At 43.4% G+C, this 22707-nt stretch overlaps 1 protein-coding gene across 3 annotated transcripts in view; it reads right to left on the bottom strand.

Moving 5' to 3' along the window:
* LOC133365798 (transmembrane protease serine 11E-like) overlaps positions 1 to 22707 on the bottom strand; it is a 115903-nt gene that overhangs the window by 1719 nt on the left and 91477 nt on the right. For all 3 annotated transcript variants that reach the window (XM_061588049.1, XM_061588051.1, XM_061588052.1), the window contains 3 exons: positions 18894 to 19083; positions 16822 to 17081; positions 10277 to 10419 (listed from right to left, as the gene is read on the bottom strand). In XM_061588049.1, coding sequence (XP_061444033.1) covers positions 10277 to 10419; positions 16822 to 17081; positions 18894 to 19083 — 593 coding nt within the window. The remainder of the gene's footprint in view (positions 1 to 10276; positions 10420 to 16821; positions 17082 to 18893; positions 19084 to 22707) is intronic.

Raw genomic sequence — 22707 nt, 5'->3', positions numbered from 1 at the left:
GAGTAGGAATAGCATTGAATATCACCCATAGGGCATGTTTATCTGGTTAATTTAAATGTTTGTTCAGTGACTCTTAGAAGCCAATCTATACATTTTAATATTTTTTTAAAAGTTGAAACGTGTTCCAGGTAGTGAGGACTAGCATTATGATTGCCACAAGATCAAGTCAGCCTTCTGCTGGAGACAAGATAAATTGACTGTTCTCATGTTCAATTCTCTGACCAGAAATGGGTAAGTGAAGATCCACAGCAGGGTCCTAAACTCAAGTTATGTATGTCTGAATGTAATATTAGACAGTTGGGATATGATGTTTTTATATACCATGGGTAATGACGATTATACAGTAATGGGAGAAAATACTGTATTTTAATGTGTATTTTGAAAAAAAGCAGAAAGCTCGAAATACATCAATTAAGCAAATGAAATCAACTGGATATTTCCTCCTGGTGTTTTCCCTATAAAAACATAACCATGGGAGGATTTTATATGGATTCTTTATTTTGTCATTGTAAAAAGAACATGTAAGGTCCCACTTGGATGCAGATGCCGGATCTTGATAATTTTAGAAAATAAATGTATATGCACAGATCTTTTATGGTGTCAAAATTTGGGGGGGGGGGGGTTATAATTCAACAAAATTGGATTTTTATTTAAAAGAATAAAATTTCACATTTTATCTTGGTAACAGTGGGTTGGACTCGATGGCCATATCATTGGCGATCACTCGTGGCCGAGTAAGATTGTCTCCCAGGGTAAGGTCTTTAACAGTGGGTCCGTAAGTGACTGTGGAGGCCAAATCTGGATCCACACAGCTTCCCAGTGAGGACATAGGTTTCCAGATGGAAGATGGTCACAATGAGAATTTGCTTGACATGCCTTCCACTTAGCTCGGTCCCTTTCACCCTGTACTCGTGCTTCTTCAAAGTCCATAACACCTTTGGTAATGGCCGACCTCCTATTGGGAAGCTCATGGGCCAAGGCTTCCCAGTTCTCTATGCTCATGTTACATTTTTTTAGATTAGCTTTGAGAACATCTTTAAACCTCTTTTGCTGTCCACCGATATTCCGTTTTCCATCCTTAAGTTGGGAGTAAAGGAGCTGCTTTTGGAAGATGGTGATCAGGCATTCGAACAACATGGCCGGTCCAGCGAAGTTGGTGTTGGAGGATCATTGTTTCCACACTGGTGGTCTTTGCTTCTTCCAATACACTAACATTAGTCTGCCTATCTTCCCAAGTAATTTGCAGAATTTTCCAGAGGCAGCGTTGGTGGAATCTTCCAAGAAGTTGGGGGTGGCATTTATAGATGGTCCATGTTTCACAGGCGTACAGTAAGGTCGGTAGTACAATAGCTTTGTAAATAAGCATTTTGGTCTCCCTGCAAATATCCCGATCCTCGAACACTCTACGCTTCATTCGGGAGAATGTGGCACTCGCAGAGCTCAGACGATGTTGAATTTCAGCATCGACGTCAGCTTTTACAGAGAGATGGCTGCCAAGATAGGAAAAGTGGTCAACATTCTCCAGCGTCGCACCTTTAAGCTGGATTGATGGTGCTACAGAGGGATTGGTTCGCACTTGCTGATGAAGCACTTTGGTTTTTTTGATGTTAAGCGAGAGGCCAAGCTTTTCATATGCTTCTGCAAAGACATTTAGGATAGTTTGAAGATCTTCCTCTGAATGTGTGGAGACTACATTATCATCAGCATATTGAAGTTCTATGACAGAGGTTGTAATTACCTTACTTTTTGCTTTCAGCCTACTGAGGTTAAAAAGCTTTCCATCTGTTTGATAGGTGATTTCCACGCCAGTGGGAAGTTTCCCCTCAACAAGGTGTAGAATCATGGCGTTGAAAATAGCAAATAAGGTCGGAGCAATGACGCATCCCTGTTTGATGCCTGATCCCACTTTGAATGGATCACTTTGAGAGCCATTGTTATCCAAAATTGTCGCCGTCATGTTGTCATGGAGGAGTCACAAAATATTCACAAATTTATCAGGGCATCCAATTTTCAGAAGGATGGCCCAGAGAGCAGTTCGATTTACAGTATCAAAGGCCTTAGTCAGATCAATAAACGCCATATACAGAGGTCGGTTTTGCTCCCCACATTTTTCTTGAAGCTGTCGTGCAGTGAAGATCATGTCCACTGTCCCCCTGGAAGGGCGGAAACCATTTTCGGATTCAGGGAGGATGTCTTCTGAGATAGGTAGGAGGCGATTTGAGTGGATCCTTGCAAGGATTTTACCTGCGGTATCTAGAAGAGAGATGTCTCGGTAGTTCCCACAATCTGTTCTATCACCCTTCTTGAAAAGTGTGATAATTATGGCATCCTTAAAGTCTTCTGGGATCTCCTCCTTCATCCAGTTTTTTTCGATGAGCTTATGAGGTTGTTGTGTAAGTTCAGGCCCACCTTCTTTAAAGATTTCAGCAGGAATCCCATCAGGTCCACTAGCTTTGTTATTCTTCATTTGATTAATGGCTTTACTGAATTCATCCAAATTAGGGGGTACTGCAAGCTCATCTCTAATTTGTTGTTGTGGGATTTGTGAGAAGACCTCCTCAGCCACAGTAGAGTTACGATTAAGGAGGTCGTGGTAATGCTCTTTCCAACGCAGTGCAATAGACTATTTGTCCTTTAGAAGTTTGGTACCATCTATTGAACGTAAGGGATTTGTACCATAATTTGTTGGTCCGTAGATGTTCTTTGTGGCATTAAAAAAGCCCCATGCATCATGAGCATCTGCAAAATGCTGGATTTCTTGAGCTTTCTTTATCCACCAGGCGTTCTTAAGTTCTCTAGTTCTTCTTTCGACCTCAGCCTTTGCACTGGCATAGATTTTTTTCTTAGAAGCACAGTTAATGTCTTTTTGCCATATCTGGAAGGCTTTCCTTTTCTTGTCAATGATATGTTCAATCTCACTATCATTCTCATCAAACCAGTCCTGATGTTTCTTAGTTTGGTATCCAATAGTTTGTTCACATGCTGCAATAATGGAAGTCTTTGGTTTAATCCAGTGTTCCTCAACGTTTTCAGGGAGTTCCATAGGTAGATGTTTCTTGAGAGTTGTTTGAAAGCAAGCTCGCTTAATAGGATCTTGAAGGGCGTGGATGTTCATTTTATTTCTTGGTTTTCTTCCTTGGAGCCTAGAATTCCATTCAGGTTGCTATTGCCAACTCATTCTTTCCTAATGGTTTCTGGCCATAAATCAAAATCACGCCCAACTCTTGCATTGAAATCACCCAGAAGGATAAAATCCTCCTTAGGTATCTCTGATAAGATGGTGTCCAGCTGGGTATAAAAATTTTCCTTGATGTCTTCATCAGCATCTAAAGTTGGTGCATAAGCACTTAGAATAGTTGCCTGCTGGTTTTTGGCAAATTTTAATCGGATAGTTGAGAGTCATTCATTAATGCCAGTAGGAACTTCTGACAAGAACTTCACAAGATTATTTTTAATAGCAAATCCTACTCCATGTATTTGTCGTTCTTGTTCAGGCAATCCTTTCCAGAAGAAGGTATAACCTCCATTTTCTTCCTTCAATTGTCCCTCCTGCTCTTCGAGTTTCTTGGAGTGCTGCTATGTCAATATTAAAACGTCTCAACACCCTTGCAATGATGGCAGTCCTGCGTTCAGGACGTTCACTATCTGTATTGTCCAGCAATGTCCGTATAATCCATGTTCCAAAGTTCATTTGTCTTTTGTGACCGCTAGGTGGTGACCCCACTGGACGCGGTGATCCAGTCAGGGAGAGAGATGAGGCAGACTATGTTTAGGGCACCTTTTCTAGCCTCCTCCCCATATGGGGTGAGCAGAGTAGATCCTGAATAGGACTGCTCAGTCGTGGATATAGCTGCCGAACTCCTCAACTGCCTCGGTGCTTGAGCCAGGACGACTGAGTCTGTATCCACCGCCCATGTGCTGCTCCATGACTAGCGGCTTCCCGATTTCACAGTCCTGCCCCCGGTGCCATTTGCCAATCACCATGGGACTTTTGGTTTGTTTTGATTTGGTTGGAAGATGCCTGTGCGTGAATTTGTTTTATGTGGGGAGAACGGTGCACAATGATCGACACACAATCTTGACAGAAAAAGGCTTTGATCCAATGGCATGGATACCACGATGACTGGAAGTCTTTTATCTGCTGCAGCCTTCATCCACCTTCACAGCCGTTGTAACATACACATTGTTATCCTCCGCCTGTTCTGCTGTTGAGGAGTTTCTTGGATCGTTCTTGTCTGGTTCCTCTCCCTTGACCTTACCACCATGGGTGACCCTGCTGGGAGTACATGACTCCCAACAGCATTGCTCACAGGGTTCATTGGAACACTCAAGCCCACTCACCACTGCAAGGTGATGATCCAGCGAGGGGGATGGCCATATACGTTCCTTCCAACTCTACAATTCTATGACTCTTTGTCCTTAGAAACATGCATGTCCCAAGGAGCATACCTTTTGTCATGTTGAGAACAAAGAGAGAAATGCTTCCAGTTCAGATGAGAACTTATATTTTACTTCTAGCTTAAAATATGGCACATACCAGAAACTAGATTGCCCATATTGTGAATCTCAATTGATTTTGTCTAGTTCAAGTCCCTGGCTCTACAAAACTGGCATCTGATATAAACCTTTTCCATTAATTATTTCAATGGAAGGCAGCAGTTAAAGGATAAACTGGAGTTTAAATAGCACATCAAACATATTTTTGTAGAAAGGGACTTGTCTTTATTGCCTAATGAAAAGTCACTTCCATGGTACACAATTATAAAATTTCACCATGGACTGGAAACTTACTAGACTTGTATACATTTGATTTAAGGAATGCTTTAACCTTACTGAGATTCCAGCAGATATCCTTGCCCATTTTAGATGGACAGTATATAAAAATATATTTCACCTCACAGATAATTAGGAAGCATTTTATTATTGCTTGTTTGCATTCTGTCTATGATCCAGTGCAAGTTTACATACAGAAAACCACATTCCTTGAAGGAACAGGTTTCTAGTCCATAGGTGTGTCTTGATCCAGCACTGTTGCTGGACACTCAGATAGTCTTACTGGCAAGGAGTGCCTTTCTCAAGCTATGGCTGGTTTGCCCACTATGGACATTCCTGGATAGATATAGCCTAGCCACTTTGATTCAAAAGCTGGTAATCATGTGACTAGATTACTATGATGCTCTCTAAGGCTGCATACACACCGTACATTTAAAGACTATCCTTGCCCCCACCAAGAATCCTGGAAACTAGCTTGTTACGTGTTCTGGGAATTGAACCTCTGTGAGAGAGAAACTCAGTTCCCAGGACTCTTGGAAGATGGGTGTGCTTTCAGTGTATGGTGTGTATGCAGCAGTTGTGGGGGTGCCCTTGAGGATGGTTCAAAAGCTGCAATTACTTCAACATACAGCAGCTAGGGTGCTGACTGGTTCAGTGCCTTGAGATCGTATTGCACCGATCCTGACAGAGATGCACTGGCTGTCAGTGTGCTATTGAGCCAAATTCAAGGTGCTAGAAATGACTTGTAAAGCCCTAGACAGCTTGAGGCCTAGATATTTTTAAGAGTGTCTCCTCTTGATATCTATCTGCTCTTGTATTAAGATTGGCAGTTAATGCTCTCCTGGTTGTCCTGCTTCCAAAGGGCATCTATGATGCAGCCATTAGGAAGAGGGATGGTTCTGTGGTGGTGCTCCGTGATGAAATGCCTTTCCTTTTGAAATACAATTAGCAATGATGCTGATGAGTTTCTCTTGCCTATTCCATTGGGCCTTTATGTTGGGGATGACCATCTGGTCAGATTTTAATTATTCCTTTTACTGCTGCTCCTGATGTGATTTTATGTACTACTTTTATATTTTTCTATTTAAGATTGTATTGAGAGATTTTAATTTATATTATTGAACCCCACCCTGGAATCACATTAATTGAAGGGTGAGTTATAACATTTTAAATAAAAAATAATTTTCAGGTTTAGTTAGGTGATCTCATATCAGCCAACAGTGCAGACAGGAAACTTCTTCAGATGCAAATGCCTAGGCCATTGCCATACCAAGAGCTAGGTGACTAGGAGTCATGTACATAATGATGACTCCCCCTAGAATCTTCAAGGGGAAAAAACAGTGAAAAGTTGGGGAGGTCAAAAACAACAGCCTGGTTCACACATCACAGTGAGCCAAACTATGACTTACCAAGACTGTGCAAACGTGTGGGGCTCCGAGAGGAGATCACAACCCCTTTGCTCCTCCCTGGTCCTTTTTAGTATTTATCATTGTTGTTTATTTTATTTCTTACCTGCCCTTCAACCTAAAGTACTAGAGCAGGTTACAACAGCTTAAAATTCAACATTTAAAACAGTTTAAAACAAATTACAATCACAGGAATAGAGTAATTGAATTTTTGCTCCGGGGCAATGCTAAGCTTAGCCAAGATTTGGCTTAGCATGTTGTCTGAAACCATGTCTGAGTTAAGTTCTCTCCTTACTAACCATGAACTGTAACCAAGGTTTGTTCATGGCAAGATAAACATGGTGATTTCCTCTACAGGGGGCTACTTATGCCCCAGTGGTTGAGAAGCAGCAGCAAAAAAAATGAGGAATTTTATAAGAACATAAGAAGAATCTGCTGGATCAGGCCAATGGCCCATCTAGTCCAGCATCCTTTTCTCACAGTGGTCAACCAAATGGCTATGGGAAGCCTGACAGCAGGACCTGAGTGCAGCAGCATGTTCCCCACTTGTGAATCCCAGCAACTGGCATTCAAAGGCATACTGTCTCCAGCAATGGAGGTAGAACATAGTCAGCATGGCTAGTAGCCCTGGATAGCCTTATTCAGCCCTTTTTTAAAAGCCATCCAAGTTAGTGGCCATTGCTACTTCTTGTAGAAACAGATTCTATAATTTAACTATATGCTGTATGAAGAAATACTTTTTTTGTCTGTCCCAAATATTTTAATGTTCAGCTTCATTGGATGTCAAAGAGTGCTAGTGTTATGATAGAGGGGGAAAAGCATTTCTCTATCCACCTTCTGCACACCATGCATAATTTTATACAACTCTATCATGTCTCTTCTTACTCACATGAAAAAGCCCAAATGTTGTAACCTTTCCACATAGGAGAGCTGGTCCACCCCCTTGATAATGTCGGTTGCCCTTTTCTTAACCTTTTTGAGCTCTACAGTATCTTTTTTGAGTTGAGGCAACTAGACTGGCACATAGTATTCCAAGTGTGATTGCACCAAAGGTTTGTATAATGGCATTATAAGATTGGCAGTTTTATTTTCATTTCCTTTCCTAATGATCCTTAGCCTAGATTTTGCTTGGGTCAACATCTTCATTGACCTGTCCAGTAAGACCCCACATCTTGTTCCTGGTCAGTCACTGCCAGTTCAGACTCCATGAGCATAAATGTGAAATTAAGATTTTTTGCCCCGTTGTGCATCACTTTACTTTTTACTTTATCATTACATTTGCAGCTGTCGTGAGCAATGCTAGTAGGGGATGTACCAACACGCAGGACAGGGGCGAGGAAGACTTGGACTGAGACATTCCTGTCAGAGAAGGGCCCAGCAGAGGGGGAGATGTCAAAACAGCCCCTGCTTTGGATGCTGATGGGTCCCCACCAGCCATCCCAGACCCCCCCCAGGACAGACCCCCGGACCAGCCACCCACTCCACCACCTGACGCAGTGCCCCCCCTGTGCCTGCACCACTGCAAGACAGCTCTCCCCTCGCACAGGGAGTGAACGGGACTGAAGCTGAGGCCCCGCCTTCACCCAGGTCCAGGAGGCGGATGCAGCAGGAGTTTCAACAAACCCAGCTCAGAAGTCAGCGCTTACACACCTCCAACTGTGACTCAGCGTACACATAAGTGGAGGGGCGCCCAGCCCTATTTAAACTGGGCAAGGGGGAAGGGTTAGTTGCTGAGTCAACGTCTTATTGCCACCAAGTTGTGCCTAGTTAATTAGAGAGGGATGCTGAGTTCTGAGTAAGCCATAGGTAGATTCATGAATTGCTCTGAACTGAAATTTTCAATTACAGTACTTCAATGAAAGAGTCCCTCGAGTTCCTGCAGGACAGCAGCTGAGTGTTATTTGGAATCAGACCATTATTCTGTGAGACTCCTTTGTATAAAGTACGGGCCCACTTTTCAGCGTTCTGCTAATACGGTGCCAGCGGGGAGATCATCTGTAGCATGGGGAGCTTCAGGAACCAAGCACTGTCAGCTGGAATGCGGGGAGCTTCAGGGGACAAGTGCTGTCAGCTTCATTTTGCACAACCTGCAGTTTCCAAACCATCTTCAAAGGCAGCCCCATGTAGAGTGCATTGCAGTAATCTAACTTGCAGGTTACCAGAGCATGGACAACTGAAGCCAGGTTATCCCTGTCCAGATAGGGGTGCAGCTGGGCCACCAACTGAAGTTGGTAGAAGGCACTCCGTGCCACTGAGGCTACCTGAGCCTCAAGTGACAGAGATGGTTCTAGGAGAACCCCCAAGCTACGAACCTGCTCCTTCAGGGGGAGTGCAACCCCTTCCAGGACAGGTTGGACATCCACCATCCGGTCAGAAGAACCACCTGCTAGCAGCATCTCAGTCTTGTCTGGATTGAGCCTCAGTTTATTAGCCCTCATCCAGTCCATTGTCGCTGCCAGGCACTGGTTCAGCACATTGACAGCCTCACCTGAAGAAGATGAAAAGGGAAAATAGAGCTGTGTGTCATCAGCATACTGATGGCAATGCACTCCAAAGCTCCGGATCACTGCACCCAATGGTTTCATGTAGATGTTGAAGAGCATGGGGGACAGAACTGACCCCTGCAGAACCCCATACTGAAGAGTCCAGGGTGCCAAGCAATGTTCCCCAAGCACCACCTTCTGGAGCCAACCCGCCAAGTAGGAGCGGAACCACCGCCATGCAGTCCCTCCCACTCCCAACTCAGCCAGTCTTCCCAGAAGGATACCATGGTCGGCAGTATCGAAAGCCACTGAGAGATCAAGGAGAATCAGCAGAGTCACATTCCCTCTGTCTCTTTCCCGACAGAGGTCATCATACAGGGCAACCAAGGCTGTTTCTGTGCCAAAACCAGGCCTGAACCCACTGAAATGGATCCAGGCTATGTGGACATAGAATGAATTTAAATCAATACCAGCCTGTTAGGCTGATGGAATGCTTTCGAACCAGCACTGGCCAACGGATCCCATCCCTAGTATGAGGTGTGAAGGCCATAGGGTTCCTGTCAGGGAAGGATGCAGGTCTGGTGGTGTATGATATAACATTGACATCAGTACAATCCAAAATAAAAGGAAACAGGAGAAATCAAGGGGCAGAAAAGGAGAGGAGATGAACTGAATGAAAGCTTCTCTAGAGAAGCACACACTACAGAAGGCTGATATGAGCTTGGGACCTTCCAGTCCTGGAAATGCCTTGAATGGAAGTGCAGGCTCAATTCAGGGCTCACTGGTTTAAGGACTTCCACCTCTAAGTCCTCTGTTCTTTTGTTTTTTTTATTATTATTAAATTTATATCGTGCCCTTCCTCCCAGCAAGGGGCCCAGGACGGCAAACAAAAGCAGTAAAAGCACTTTAAAACATAAAAACAGACCTTAAAATACATTAAAAGAAATCAACTTTAAAAACATTCTTTAAAAAAGCTTTAAAAACTTCTTAAATAAAAAGGGTTAAAAAAAACATATTGTTTAGAAAAAAAATGTGTTTTAAAAAAAATATTAAAAGCAATTCCAACACAGACGCAGACTGGGATAAGGTCTCTACTTAAAAGGCTTGTTGAAAGAGGAAAGCCTTCAATAGGCGCCGGAAAGATAACAGAGATGGCGCCTGCCTAATATTTAAGGGGAGGGAATTCCACAGGGTAGGTGCCGCCACACTAAAGGTCGGTTTCCTGTGTTGTGCAGAACGGACCTCCTGATAAGATGGTATCTGCAGGAGGCCCTCACCTGCAGAGCACAATGATCGACTGGGTCTATAAGGGGTTAGCTGATTTATTTGTTTGATGGTGTATTTTAGTACATATTGCTCTATTATATGATTTGATTGGTTTTTGTTTTGTGTTTTGTATCTGTATTAACGGAGAGGTTATAAATATTTTTAATAAATAAAAATAAGTAGAGAGGCTTGATTATGGTCTCCATACTGAGAACAGGATGATGCTTCCTTATACAGAATCTTCCTGCAGAAATGTCACCTCTGTTTAGAGGGAATTAATTTTAGCAGATGAGATTATTATGAATTGAATGTATATCCTGCCCTCCTTCCCAATTAGTCTACACATACCTGACAGGAATCTACTCCTCCTTCCAGGTACCCAGCACACAGCATGTCAGGTGTTATGGCCCCATTGTATATTTCTTTTCTATTACAAGTGTTGGAGTCTATAAGTTTCACTGTTGCTTCCTGAAGAACATTAGGGGTTTTACCTAAACAAAAAAATTCATTAGTACATCCAATTATTTGCTTTATGTTAGGCAAGACACAGAATAAATTTAAGATTAACCACAGCTGCTAAACCTGAATAAAGATTCTGTCAGGATAGCAGTAGTGATTGCAAGTCTCCTGCTAAGAGATGGGAAAGGAGAAGGTGGGGAGAAGAGGGGAAAGATATTTGTGTTTGTGCAGCTGAGCCATTCCCCTTGCTGTTTCCGTTCTAGGCTCCATTATTTCTCCTTCCACTCAGGTTAAAATTTCTTCCTTCTGTTCAGCCTGCATTCCTCTCTTACTTTGTCCCTTGCTACTCTGATAGTTTGGCAATTTCATTCTCTTCCTTACTCAGCATTTTCTCATCTCCACAGAAATCAGCAGCTCTCAGCAGCCTGTCACTCACTCTGTTATCCCTGACTAGCCACTCCCTGTACAAGGTTCAAAAAACCATATGTAGAATTGGATGGGGATAGGGGGCAGATAAGAGAAGTGTGCACATGCATACACAATTTCAGCATAGCCCAAAGAACAGTTTCAAACTGGCAACTGGTAGTTTAACTTCTCGGTCAGTGGAGGAGTGGAGCAGACAAGAATGGGTTAACTCCTCCTGGAGGCAGAGTCAGCACTATAAAAACAGTTTAGTTGGTGACCAACCAGAAGGAGGAGGAAACCTCCCGCTCTCATTTTGGACTGTTCAGCGAGCAACAGAGTCAGCCTATTCCTCCTTGGTCCCCATAAGAGAATCAGAAACAGATTAGTTATTTTCTCTGCTCTTCTCAGAGAGTTTATTGTCATCAACTGGAGTTGCAGTGCACAGACTTCTGCCCCTCCCTTCTTTCACTTCCTGCCCTAAGTGAATAGGCAGATTTGAGGGAGGAAGAGAGGGATTGTTTTTCTGAAGTGGCGCGGGAAGCGCCAGGGCGCAGCAGAAGCCAGGATCTGTCTCGTGCCCCCCTGCTGTCCTTTATTGGAACACTGTTCTGCGGTCCTAAGGAGAGGGAAGCTTTCAGGAGCATTGCCACTTAAGAACCTGGGAGGAGCAGGGATTGGTCTCTTGCTATCCAAGGCTTTTTGTTGATTCAGAAACCCCCTGGGGCAATGGGCTTCCACAACACGCGATTGGCCTCCTTGCCACCTTGTTTTCCAGTAAAGCCACTCAGCTTTTCTTATTGGGGGGGGAAGCTCCAGCCCAGCCTCTTCCCTTTTCAGCTGCGATTTTAACTATGCGTGGGGGAAGAGACAGCCCATCTCGTGCCTCAGCTGGTTCCCTGAGCAGGGGGGAATCTACTTCTCAGTTAAGCAATCACATAGTCATCCTCACCTCAGTGGCAGGTAGCCTGCAAGACTCCCTGCCTGAAATAGTTTCATTTTCTCAGCTCCCTTCTACTCAGCCAGGGGGAGGGGAAGATGCACATGGTACTCCGGCAGAAAAAAAAAGTGCTCCAAATCTCAACTTTACCTCTTCGGCCATGCTGGCCAGGCTTAACAATGCCATGAAGAGGGAGGCGGGGGCTTCCTTAGCCAAGTGTTGGGCCCATGCACATAGGGGGGAAAAGCTCCAAACACTCCAGTGCACTCTGCCATGATTACTGTTGGAAGTGTGGCAAGAGCAACTCCTGTTTTCTTTTTATGTTCCAGAAGGGAGATAGAGTTCGGGTCATCCAGATGGATAGGCTTGATTACCTTTACCTTTATGCTCTGACTGACTTCCTTCCATTGTTAGACTGATATGTCTAAAGGGAAGCTTATGTGCCCCTCCTCCTTCCACCCTTTCCTCTCTTCTCTTCTTCGACTGTCAGAGAGAGAGGAGACACCTTTGTCTCTGCTCTCTCCTAGCCATGAGGGCAACTCCCAAGCCTGGGCGCTGCGCCTCCAACTTACTTAGTTAGTTCGAACTAGGTATGCCTTTCCATCTGCTATGTCATTTTTTCATTGACGATCACTTGTGGCCAAGCAAGATTGTCTTCCAAGATAAGGTCTTTAACAGTGGGTCCGTAAGTGACTGTGGAGGCCAATTCTGGATCCACACAGCCTCCCACAGTGAGGACATAGGTTTCCAGATGGAAGATGGTCGTGATGAGGATTTGTTTGATGTGCCTTCCACTTAGCTCGTTTGTCCCATTCGCCCTGTATTCGTGCTTCTTCAAAGTCCGCAGCACCTTTGATAATAGCCAACCTCCATTGGGACGTTCATGGGCCAAGACTTTCCAGTTCTTGATGTTCATGTTACATTTTTTTAGATTCGCTTTAAGAACATCTTTAAACCTCTTTTGCAGTCCACCAATATTCTGTTTTCCATCCTTAAGTTGGGAGTAAAGGAGCTGCTTTGGAAGACGGTGATTAGGCATTCAAACAACATGGCCAGTCTAGTGAAGTTGAAGTTGAAGGATCATTGTTTCAACACTGGTAGTCTTTGCTTCTTCCAAAATGCTAACATTAGTCCATCTGTCCTCCCGAGTAATTTGCAGAACATTCCGGAGGCAGCGTTGGTGGAATCTTCCAAGAAGTTGGGAGTGGCATTTATAGATGGTCCATGCTTCACAGGTGTACAGTAAGGTCGGTAGTACAATGGCTTTGTAAATAAGCATTTTGGTCTCCCTGCAAATATCCCGATCCTCGAACACTCTATGCTTCATTCAGGAGAATGCGGCACTCACAGAGCTCAGACGATGTTGAATTTCAGCACTGATGTCAGCTTTTACAGAGAGATGGCTGCCAAGATAGGGGAAGTGATCAACGTTCTCCAACATCACACCATTAAGCTGGATTGATGGTGCTACAGAGGAACTAGTTCGCACCTGTTGATGAAGCACTTTGGTTTTTTTAATATTAAGTGAGAGGCCAAGCTTTCCATAAGCTTCTGCAAAGACATTTAGGATAGTTTGAAGATCTTTCTCTGAATGTGCAGAGACTACATTATCATCGGCATATTGAAGTTCTACGACAGAAGTTGACATTACCTTACTTTTTGCTTTCAGCCTCTTCGATACATGATTTCCACACCAGTAGGAGGTTTCCCCTCAATAAGGTGTAGAATCATAGCAATGAAGGTAGCAAATAAGGTAGGAGCAATGATGCATCCCTGTTTTATGCCTGATCTGACTCGGAATGGATTGCTCTGAAAGCCATTGTTGTCCAAAATTGTTGTTGTCATGAAGGAGTCGCAAAATATTCACAAATTTATCAGGGCATCCAGTTTTCAGGAGGATGGTCCAAAGAGTGGATCGATTCACAGTGTCAAAGGCCTTAGTCAGATCAATAAACACCATATATAAAGGTCGATTCTGCTCTCGGCATTTTTCTTGAACCTGTTGTGCAGTGAAGATCATGTCCACTGTCCCCCTGGAAGGGCGGAAACCATTTTGAGATTTGGGGAGGACATCCTCTGAGATCGGCAGGAGGTGATTTGCGAGGATCCTTGCAAGGATTTTACCGATAGTTCCCACAATCTGTTCTATCACTCTTCTTTAAAAGGGTGATAATTATGACACCCTTAAAGTCTTCTGGGATCTCCCTCATCCAGATAAAGTAGCTTTTCTTATTTTACTGTCTTAAGTCTCAGTGATCTCAAGGCAAGGTAAAAAGCCTGCTTTCTTAGGTAAACACACACACTGGCACACACGCATTTCACACTGCTGTTGTTCTCTGCTTAACAAATACACAAATTTACACAACAATTACTTCTCATTTTTCTCCCCCTCTTCCTCCTCCTTGGATGCCAGCCCAGATAGAGGAAGGGGGAAGAGCAAAAGAAGGGGCTCCTTACAGAAGCCTAAACCTCACAAAGATAAACACAAAAGATGCTCCAGTTCTGGGTTCCCACCTGACTGCCTTTCCCTTAGCCCAAACTCCTGGGGGAGGGTGCCCCCCATCATCTGCTGCATCAGACTCAGAGATGGAAGAGGGGGAACTCTCAGGGGAGGATTCCCCCATGCCATCCCTGGTGCATAAAAGATTGTATTCTCCTGACTCCTATCCTATTTTGATTTCTAAGGCTATGGCCTGCCTTCAGCTAGACCCTCCTAAGGAAACTTTTCAGGAGGGTGAACTAGAGAAAGGGGAACAGGGATCTTCAGACGTCTTCCCCAGATCAGGGGATAAGAAGGTGGCCATTCCCTTTCCAAAGTTCTTCAAGGACATTGTTAAGGAAGAATGGGATCATCCAGCCAAATCCAAAGTTCCTCATGCCCTGACCAAAAAGCTATATGAATTTCCTGCCACGACCATGGCAACCTTTCAAGTCCCGGCCATTGACGAGCCTGTATCTGCCCTCAGACCCAAGACAGCTATCCCCAAAGAAGGAGTGGATACTCTTTCATACCAAAGTGACAGGCGCAGTGAGGCTATCTGAAAATATGCACATGAAGCATTCACATTGGCCATGAGAGCTTTGGCACCCAACTCTTGCCTGGCACGGGCTATGGTAAAATGAGCTAAAGCACTTCTAACAGAAGTGCCTCCTGACGCCAGGCACGTCAGGGAGAGGCTACACAAATTGGCAAAAACAGCTGAATTCCTAGCGGATCCTTCCTTGGACAGCCTACAGTACTCAGCATGAGCACCTGAATATGGAGTGGTAGTAACACCCAATATCTGGCTGAAACAGTGGGAACTGGACCATCACTCCAAAGCCAGCCTTGCAGCTCTGCCTTACTTGGGTGTTCAACTTTTTGGCAAGTCTCTAGAGTACCACCTGGTGGAGACCAAGGATAAAAAGAAGGCTCTTCCTTCTGCTCCCAGGAAGAATAACAAGTCCAATAAGAAGACTTCACATTCCTTTTGCCCCAAGGACTATCCAACTACCTACAGGACTACTCGACAGTTCCATGGGTCCTAGAACTCTTCCTGGAATTCCTCCTGTCAGTGCACCCATTCCACACTCTTCTCCAGTGGAGGGAGAGGCAACAAACATCATCAAAACCTCAAGCCCAGTGTCAAGTAAAGCCAAGCATGACACCAGCATGGCCTAGGTGGGGGGCAGGCTTCAATTTTTTGCACATGCCTGGGTGGCCGCTACCTCAAACAAGTGGATACTGAGCACCATCCAGTCTGACTACTCCCTAGAGTTTGTCACCATCCTGCAGGACAGATGGAGAACAGCTGCTCAGTCACATCAGCCAGAGATGATGCAGAGAACCCTTGATGCCATCTCTCACCTCCTCAAGATAGGCACCATAGAACCTGTGCCCGAGCATCAATCATCCTAAGGAATCTTCTCTGTGTTCTTTATAGTCCCTAAATGCAATGGAAATTACAGCACCATCTTGGATTTAAAGTTCCTGAACTGCTTCCTGTGGACAAAGAACTTCAAGATGGAGACTTTCAGGTCTATTGCAGAAGCCATTCAACCAGGGAACTTCCTGGGATCTGTAGATCTCATACAGGCATACCTGCATGTCCTCATTCTCCAACAGCACCAATGCTTCCTCCACTTTGTGCACGGGCACCACCAGTACCAATACAGGTCCATGCCCTTTGGCCTCGCCTCGACCCCATAGGTGTTCACCAAAATCATGGTAGCAGTAGTGGCACACTTTCACACTCAGAGAGTCCACGTATATCCTTACCTGGATGACCTTCTAGAGAGGGCCTCCTCAGCGATGGTGCAACAGGCTCTTGAGACGACCATCCATTGTCTGGAGAACCATGGCTTCATCATCAACAGGGACAAGAGCCATCTTATCCCCACCCAGCACCTTCAAAATCTGGGAGAGGTCATCGACATAGCTCAAAGCAAGCTCTTCCTGTCCACCGAATGCACGGACAAGCTCCTGTGCCAGCTGCACACGTGCCTGCAAGGCAGCCAGGCTCCTCTGATGGCATTGGCACAGCTGCAGGGCTCCAGGATAGCGGCCATAGACTCAGTGCCACGGGTGTGCTTCCACTCAAGAGCCCTGCAGTGGCTGCTACTTCCATATCACCTCTCCAGAAACCCTCAGGCGACCACCGCTCACACTCTGGATAGCGCAGTAAGGGCCCCCTACGTCCATTCCTGACACTGTCTGCTGATTTGTTAATGTTTGTTCTTATTCTAGCCGCTGTTCAAGGTTCAAGTTCATGTAGGTAGAATGGCTGGCTGCTCAGTATTCGGTTTTTTACAGCTGTGTCACAAACTGGAGGACAGGAGAAGGTTTCCTCCTTCTGGCCGGCCACCAACTAAACTTTTTTTATAGTGCTGACTAGGAGGAGTTAACCCATTCCTATCTGCTCCACTCTCCGCTGACCTTAAGGACACTTCACAGTAAGTCCAACTTTCCGATCAGCTCTCATGCAAAAAAGAGTCCCCACCCCATCTTCCCTCATAAGTATCAGCAATGATGAAAAATAACTCCTCTTCTCCCACTACCAGCCATTAATGTTATCATATAAAATACTGTCTTCTTCTAAGTCGATTTGCTTACCATCATTACTAACTGCTCCCCATCCTGTAACAACAGCATCTATATCGTATGGAAAAATCTCGCTTGAATCTGGAAGGCAGACCCGATGAACAGCAGTTGTAAACTCCACACGTTTAGCCAATTGCAGAACAGCAATGTCATATTCATGGGCTGGATAATGGTACTTTTCATGAACTATAATAGTTTTGACAAGTCGTACCATTAACTGAGGCCTTAAATACGTCCCAAAGGTAACAGACCATATGTGAGGATTTCTTGCCCTGAAAAAGCAACAAATCATGGTGAGTAACATTATTGAAATTGTTCATGCATAGTCCACAACAGAAAGACTACTCTTCACAGTAGAAAGCACATGGGAAGGGCTACATATATTCTAGCTCCTATGGAACTATTTGAGATGTACCAGTTGGCATTTTGAGATTCTTGGTTGTCTTCATTTTAAAAAAAAAAAAGCAACAGGCTACTGTCCTCATGGTTGTGCAAGGCTCTGGAAATATGTTACTGTGTCTGGTGAAGACCCAGACACAAAAGGAGGGTTTGGGCAGGACCTCCACTTGAGTGGGTGGAATGTTCTTTCCCTGTACATGCTGCTACTTATCCCTCTACCATTGCTATTAATATCTGTCTCTCTGATTCTACTGAGTTCTTTGTCAGCACACATGCTCTCAAAGCGTATGTGATGAGCTAATGCAAATAGTGGAAGGGGATTTTCAGAAAAGCATCAGGTTGCTTAAACCCTCCCCATGCCTGCTGATTTTTCTCCACAAATTGGATCTGCCAGATGAGAGTCCAGCTAGGGAAGAGCTGTATAAATGTGGGGGGGGGGAGATGTTGCTTACAGGATAGGATTCTCAAGTGGGGCAAAGGTTAAGCATCCCACTGATTCTACCCTGCAAATATTTACCCCCACATCAGTGTTATGAAGAAAACACAATATTGGGAATCCAGTGTTTGCTCGCTACAACATGTGTTTCTGGCTAAAGCCAAAATCTTTAGGCTCTCCCACCCTCCATCAAAAAAACCCTACATGAAAGCAGATGAAGCTGCACAAAGTAGATACGTGCATACAGTATGTGTTTATATCATATATTCTGAATTTGAGTTACAGTGGCATGGAGTACTCTGCTCTGGATAAGAGCCATGTTTCAGATATCAGTTGCGCCCAAATTACTGGATTTCCCCCTTTTGTGGTGATGGCGTTAAATCAAAACCAGTTGCAGAGGCTGAAGTATTGAATGAAAGACCAGCAAACTGGGGAAAGGGCTACTTAATGCTTTTGCCTCCATTCGTTGTTCTTTCCCAGCTATCGCAACACGTAGGTGTCGGAAGCAATGTGGGCTAGGATCAAAGATGAAACCCTGCAGCTGCTTTTCGTAAAACAAAGTGGGGGTGGGGATTCATGCAAATACACTTCATTTGCAGGTTAGGCCTCAGCTCTGGTTGCAGTAGCGCATCTTAGTTTTCCTGATTTTTATAAAAACTAAAAAAATTTCTAGAAGAATATGCTGTGGAGGAGCCATAGCTCATGGTAGGTCACATGCTCAGCATGCATAAGGTCCCAGTTTCAGTGGTTGGATCATGCCATGTCATAAGAAAGACCACTGCCTGAAACTCTGGAGAGCTGATGCTAGTCAGACAACATTGGGCTATTTATTTTATTCAAATAACTGATATACCGCTTTTTATTTCAAGAATGCCAAGATAGTTCACAAACAACAACAATAAAACCAACTCAATAAAACAAAATTAAAATACCAGTCACAACAAACATTAAAATATCACAGTAATGAGGAATGCCAGGAATTGCTATTAATGCCCAGGAAAATACCTGGGTAAAGATACGTTTTCAACTGCTGACAGAAACAACCCATACTTATAGCTCATGTGATCTCTCCATGGGAAGTTCATTCCACAAGGTAAGCTCGATGAGCAGCTCCATACTGTGCTCAAACAGGTCAGCAAGAAATCTCTGGATGTCATCAGAGAGTCAAATATGCTTAATATTATACTTCAGCCAATATCACGACACATAAGTCAATGCATACTGTATCTTATTCCAGTTTGAAACTTACTCTCTGAAGCAATGAGCTGCAGACACAAGCCACGTGTTACTGATTAGTGTTGCACCACAACGATGGATGTTATTCTGCTGTAGACTGGCCTGCCATGGCCATTCTCCAGACCCTGAAGTAGCAGCTGAAGTAGCAACTCCTCCAGTTATTCTTGGTGATACTGTCGATCTGTTATTTCGAAGCCCACAAACTGTTAATGTCAAGAAAAAAGTAGGTGTTGAGATTTATTAGATATGCCTGCTGATATGCCTAGAAATATATTGATCATAAAGTCATTCAGAAAAAAGATATCCATCCTCTGGAGGCCTATCCAAACCTATGCTAGTTTTGCCATGAACCCTTAATTCAGACTCTGTATGGTTCAGTGGACTAATGAAACCCTAAACTTCAGTGCTCTCCAGCTTGCTTGAATCAAACTGGCACTGAATTTCCTCTCATTCTTGTTAGGCTGTGCAGATTTGCCAGCAATTTCTCATAGTCAACATGCATCGTCAACACCTCATCAAGCCAAACACTTAGACCATGACGGTCTGCTCATCCCATGCAGAAACTATATCCTGCTCATTTTGTGCATATGGCAAGTTGGCTTCATGTACAAAAAAGGGCATTTTTTACTATAAATTTGAATATTTATTTGTAATATTTATATTCCACCCTTCCATGAAAAGCACAATGCTCAGGATAAATTAAAAAAACACCCATGAAAAGAGCTCATAAAAATTAGCACATATATCAACAAAACCAGGAGACAGTCACAACAGATAAAACATCTTAAACTCAAGGGATCAGTTCACTAAACTCCTCAATCTGATAAGTCAGATGCTTTCCAGAACAAAAACATCTTGGAAGGCTATGGGAAAAGGGGTCAAATGGACCTCCTCTAGAGAGGGAGTTCCACAGCCTAGCTGCAAATACAGAGAAGACCAGCTTTGGCATCCCAGCTAACTGCACCTTCAACACTGAGTGCAACACAGAGAAGGGCTTCCTTAGAGGAACAGACAGGCTCATATGGGAGGAAATAGTGCTTAAGGTATCTTGGAACAGTAATGCTCACTGGATCAATAAATATATTCAACTAGGTATCTTGGAACTGAGGCATTTAAGGGGTTACAGATAATAACAAACATCTTACATCATCCCCCAAAATGAACTGGAAGTCACTGCAGCTATTTATTTATAAAAAAATATTTGTATACCACAATTTCATTTAAAAACAATCAGAGCAGTAACAACAATTACAATAAAAAACACACCAAAATTAAAACAGATCACCAACTGACTATTATGGAAAGTGTTTTTCTTTTTTTGTCTGCATAAGCAAGCTTTTGAGATATAGGTGTTACACATTCCCAAGAGCGAACACCTAGAAACAGTCTTCCTGCTACATTCTAGACTAGCTGAGTCTGGAGACTCTTCAAAGACAAGACGACGACACATTGAGCACATTTCAGTAATCCAATCCAGGTGTAAAATCAGGGCAAGTGACCTTCCATCCATCTGACCTGCTATATCATCCTAAGCTGGGTAAAAACACACTTAGCCACAGATGCTTCCTGAAATTTCTGTTCTTTGGAAAGGCAGGGGTGCATTCACCATCCTTATTAAAAAAGAGAGAACCAACATTACAATAAATTTAAAGACAGATGGGCCTTCATCAATCGTAAATGAGCAGTATCCGTCAGGGTTGGTTTCCAGTAGGGGTCAGCCTCAAGATTGAGTTCAGATCCCAATGTGACATTTTGTAATACAGTGCTTTGGCTCAGATAATTCAGAGGTTGCTCAATTTGGGGATCCAAGACCTCCTCATTTACCCTTTCCCCATTCACTAGTAGGAATGTTTTTTTAAAAAAAGTTATAACTTTTCCCCCTTTGACTGAAGTGGATGAAATTTGCAAGCATGGTAGTACCTCCAGCGTGAATAAATCTTGCTAAATCACAGGCAAATAGATCCTGGGGATTTTATGCTAGACACTTCTAAAATGTGATATTCCCCCCTTTTGAAGATTTAAAATTCTTCATCACTGGGCCACATGGTTCATGGTACTGATAATTCCCTGAAAGGAAGAAATATTACAGAAATATTGAGGTAGTGAGTGGTCTTTAGCTGTCATTCAAGTGTATTCTACATTTGTTTTTAAATTGCTTTTTAAAAATTTGTTTTTTAAAATTTGTATATTTGGTTTTAATGTTTTTAATTGTTGCAAACTGCCCAGAGAGCTTCAGCTATGGGCAGTATCTAAATGCAATAAATAAATAAATAAATTTGTTGAAGAAGCAATAAAATAAGTTGCAGTCCAGGAAAACTTGTCCTATATTTACTGGAGGATTGTTTTGTTGTCCACAAGTGTCATACTGTTTGTATATTTTTAGTATTGTTCATAGCTGTTTTTATAGTTTAATTTACTTGTACTGTATTGTTTGGACTATTTCAATATTTGTCAATATTTCAATGATTTTGTTTGTTTTCTTTATTCAATTCAATATTATTCTTCATGTGGTTCCTATGTCTCCATTTTTTGTATGCATTAGGAACCCCTCCTCTGTTTTCTTTCCTACAAGAGCATTCATTATACTTTGGGGTGGATAAAAAAGGGAATAATGTAATCTCTCCTAGTGTTTTGTGTTGGCTTGTGTGCGTTGTTGTGTGAAACAGCATACATTACGTTGGAGTTAAGTTGAGCAAGAAACATCCTCAGAGCATGTTAAGAGTCTTTATTAAGACATTAAGGCCCGAGGCTTAAGAGTAAATACATGTAGAGATTATTCAGTCACCCCCCTTCTGGTACATCTCTCTCCATAGATAAACACAAAAACACAGCCTCTCAGCTCAGAGGCATAATTCAGAAGAGCAACAACTCACATAGACTCTGTTACAACTTTCCCAGCTGTTATCAGATGGCTACCATAGCAACGTCCTTCACTGTCCGTTCCCAGACTGGCATAGCCATAACTCACCCCTTAACCACAGTTACGTCTTCAAACTTGCAGGCTTCATGGAAAACTACTAGAGACAGTGATGCCTACTGGTCACCAGCCCAACAGCCTCCCTTTTTTCCATTAAGACTGCAAAATACACATGAAATACATCTCCATAATACATAGTCATACAGTCATACATTTCTACAATACCTCTTGCAATACATTTCAGTACATTGCATTTTCAGTTCAGTACAGTTCAAACTTACATCTCAGTACATAGCAGTACATTTCAGAAACTCTCTGTACATTTAGCTAAAACGTTGTTCAATCAAACTTTGGTTCAACACATGTCAAATAAAGTGTTTCAGGATCCATTTCTACAAGTTTATTCATTCCAGGACTTGTTATTAATCCCACAGTAAATCTGTCAGGCGGTTTGCCTAAATTCGCTCTTGTGGAGCATCTTAAAGGAACCAGAGCCTCGGCTCTCTCTGCCCCCCCCCCCATTTGTGCTTGTGCTTGGCACAACCTGCGCAGGAGCTTCCATTTCCTCTGCTTTTCGTTTCTTTGATCTGCGTTTTCCAGAAATGAGCTCATTCAAAGCATCTCTGAGAGGAATTTGTGTACCTTCCACTTTAATGTCAACATCTGGCTGAAATTTCTGTGATGGTGTTCGTGTTTGTGTTTGTGTGTCATTTGTTCCTGTAAGAAGGACTGTCTCTCTTTGATCCCAAGGCTTTTCTGAGACTTTAATGCTTCTGCTCAGAATTAACTGCTGTGTTTCTGGACACCAAACTCTGAAATATGCATTCTGAAATCCAAAAACAAAACCTTGCTGTGCTCTGGGCGCAAGCTTGCCCCTCCTTTTTCCCTGTGGAATGTGGATCCAGCACCT

Source organism: Rhineura floridana, chromosome 11, assembly GCF_030035675.1.
Source record: "Rhineura floridana isolate rRhiFlo1 chromosome 11, rRhiFlo1.hap2, whole genome shotgun sequence".
Taxonomy (NCBI): Eukaryota; Metazoa; Chordata; class Lepidosauria; order Squamata; family Rhineuridae; genus Rhineura; species Rhineura floridana.
This window is presented reverse-complemented; position numbering and strand designations above follow the sequence as displayed.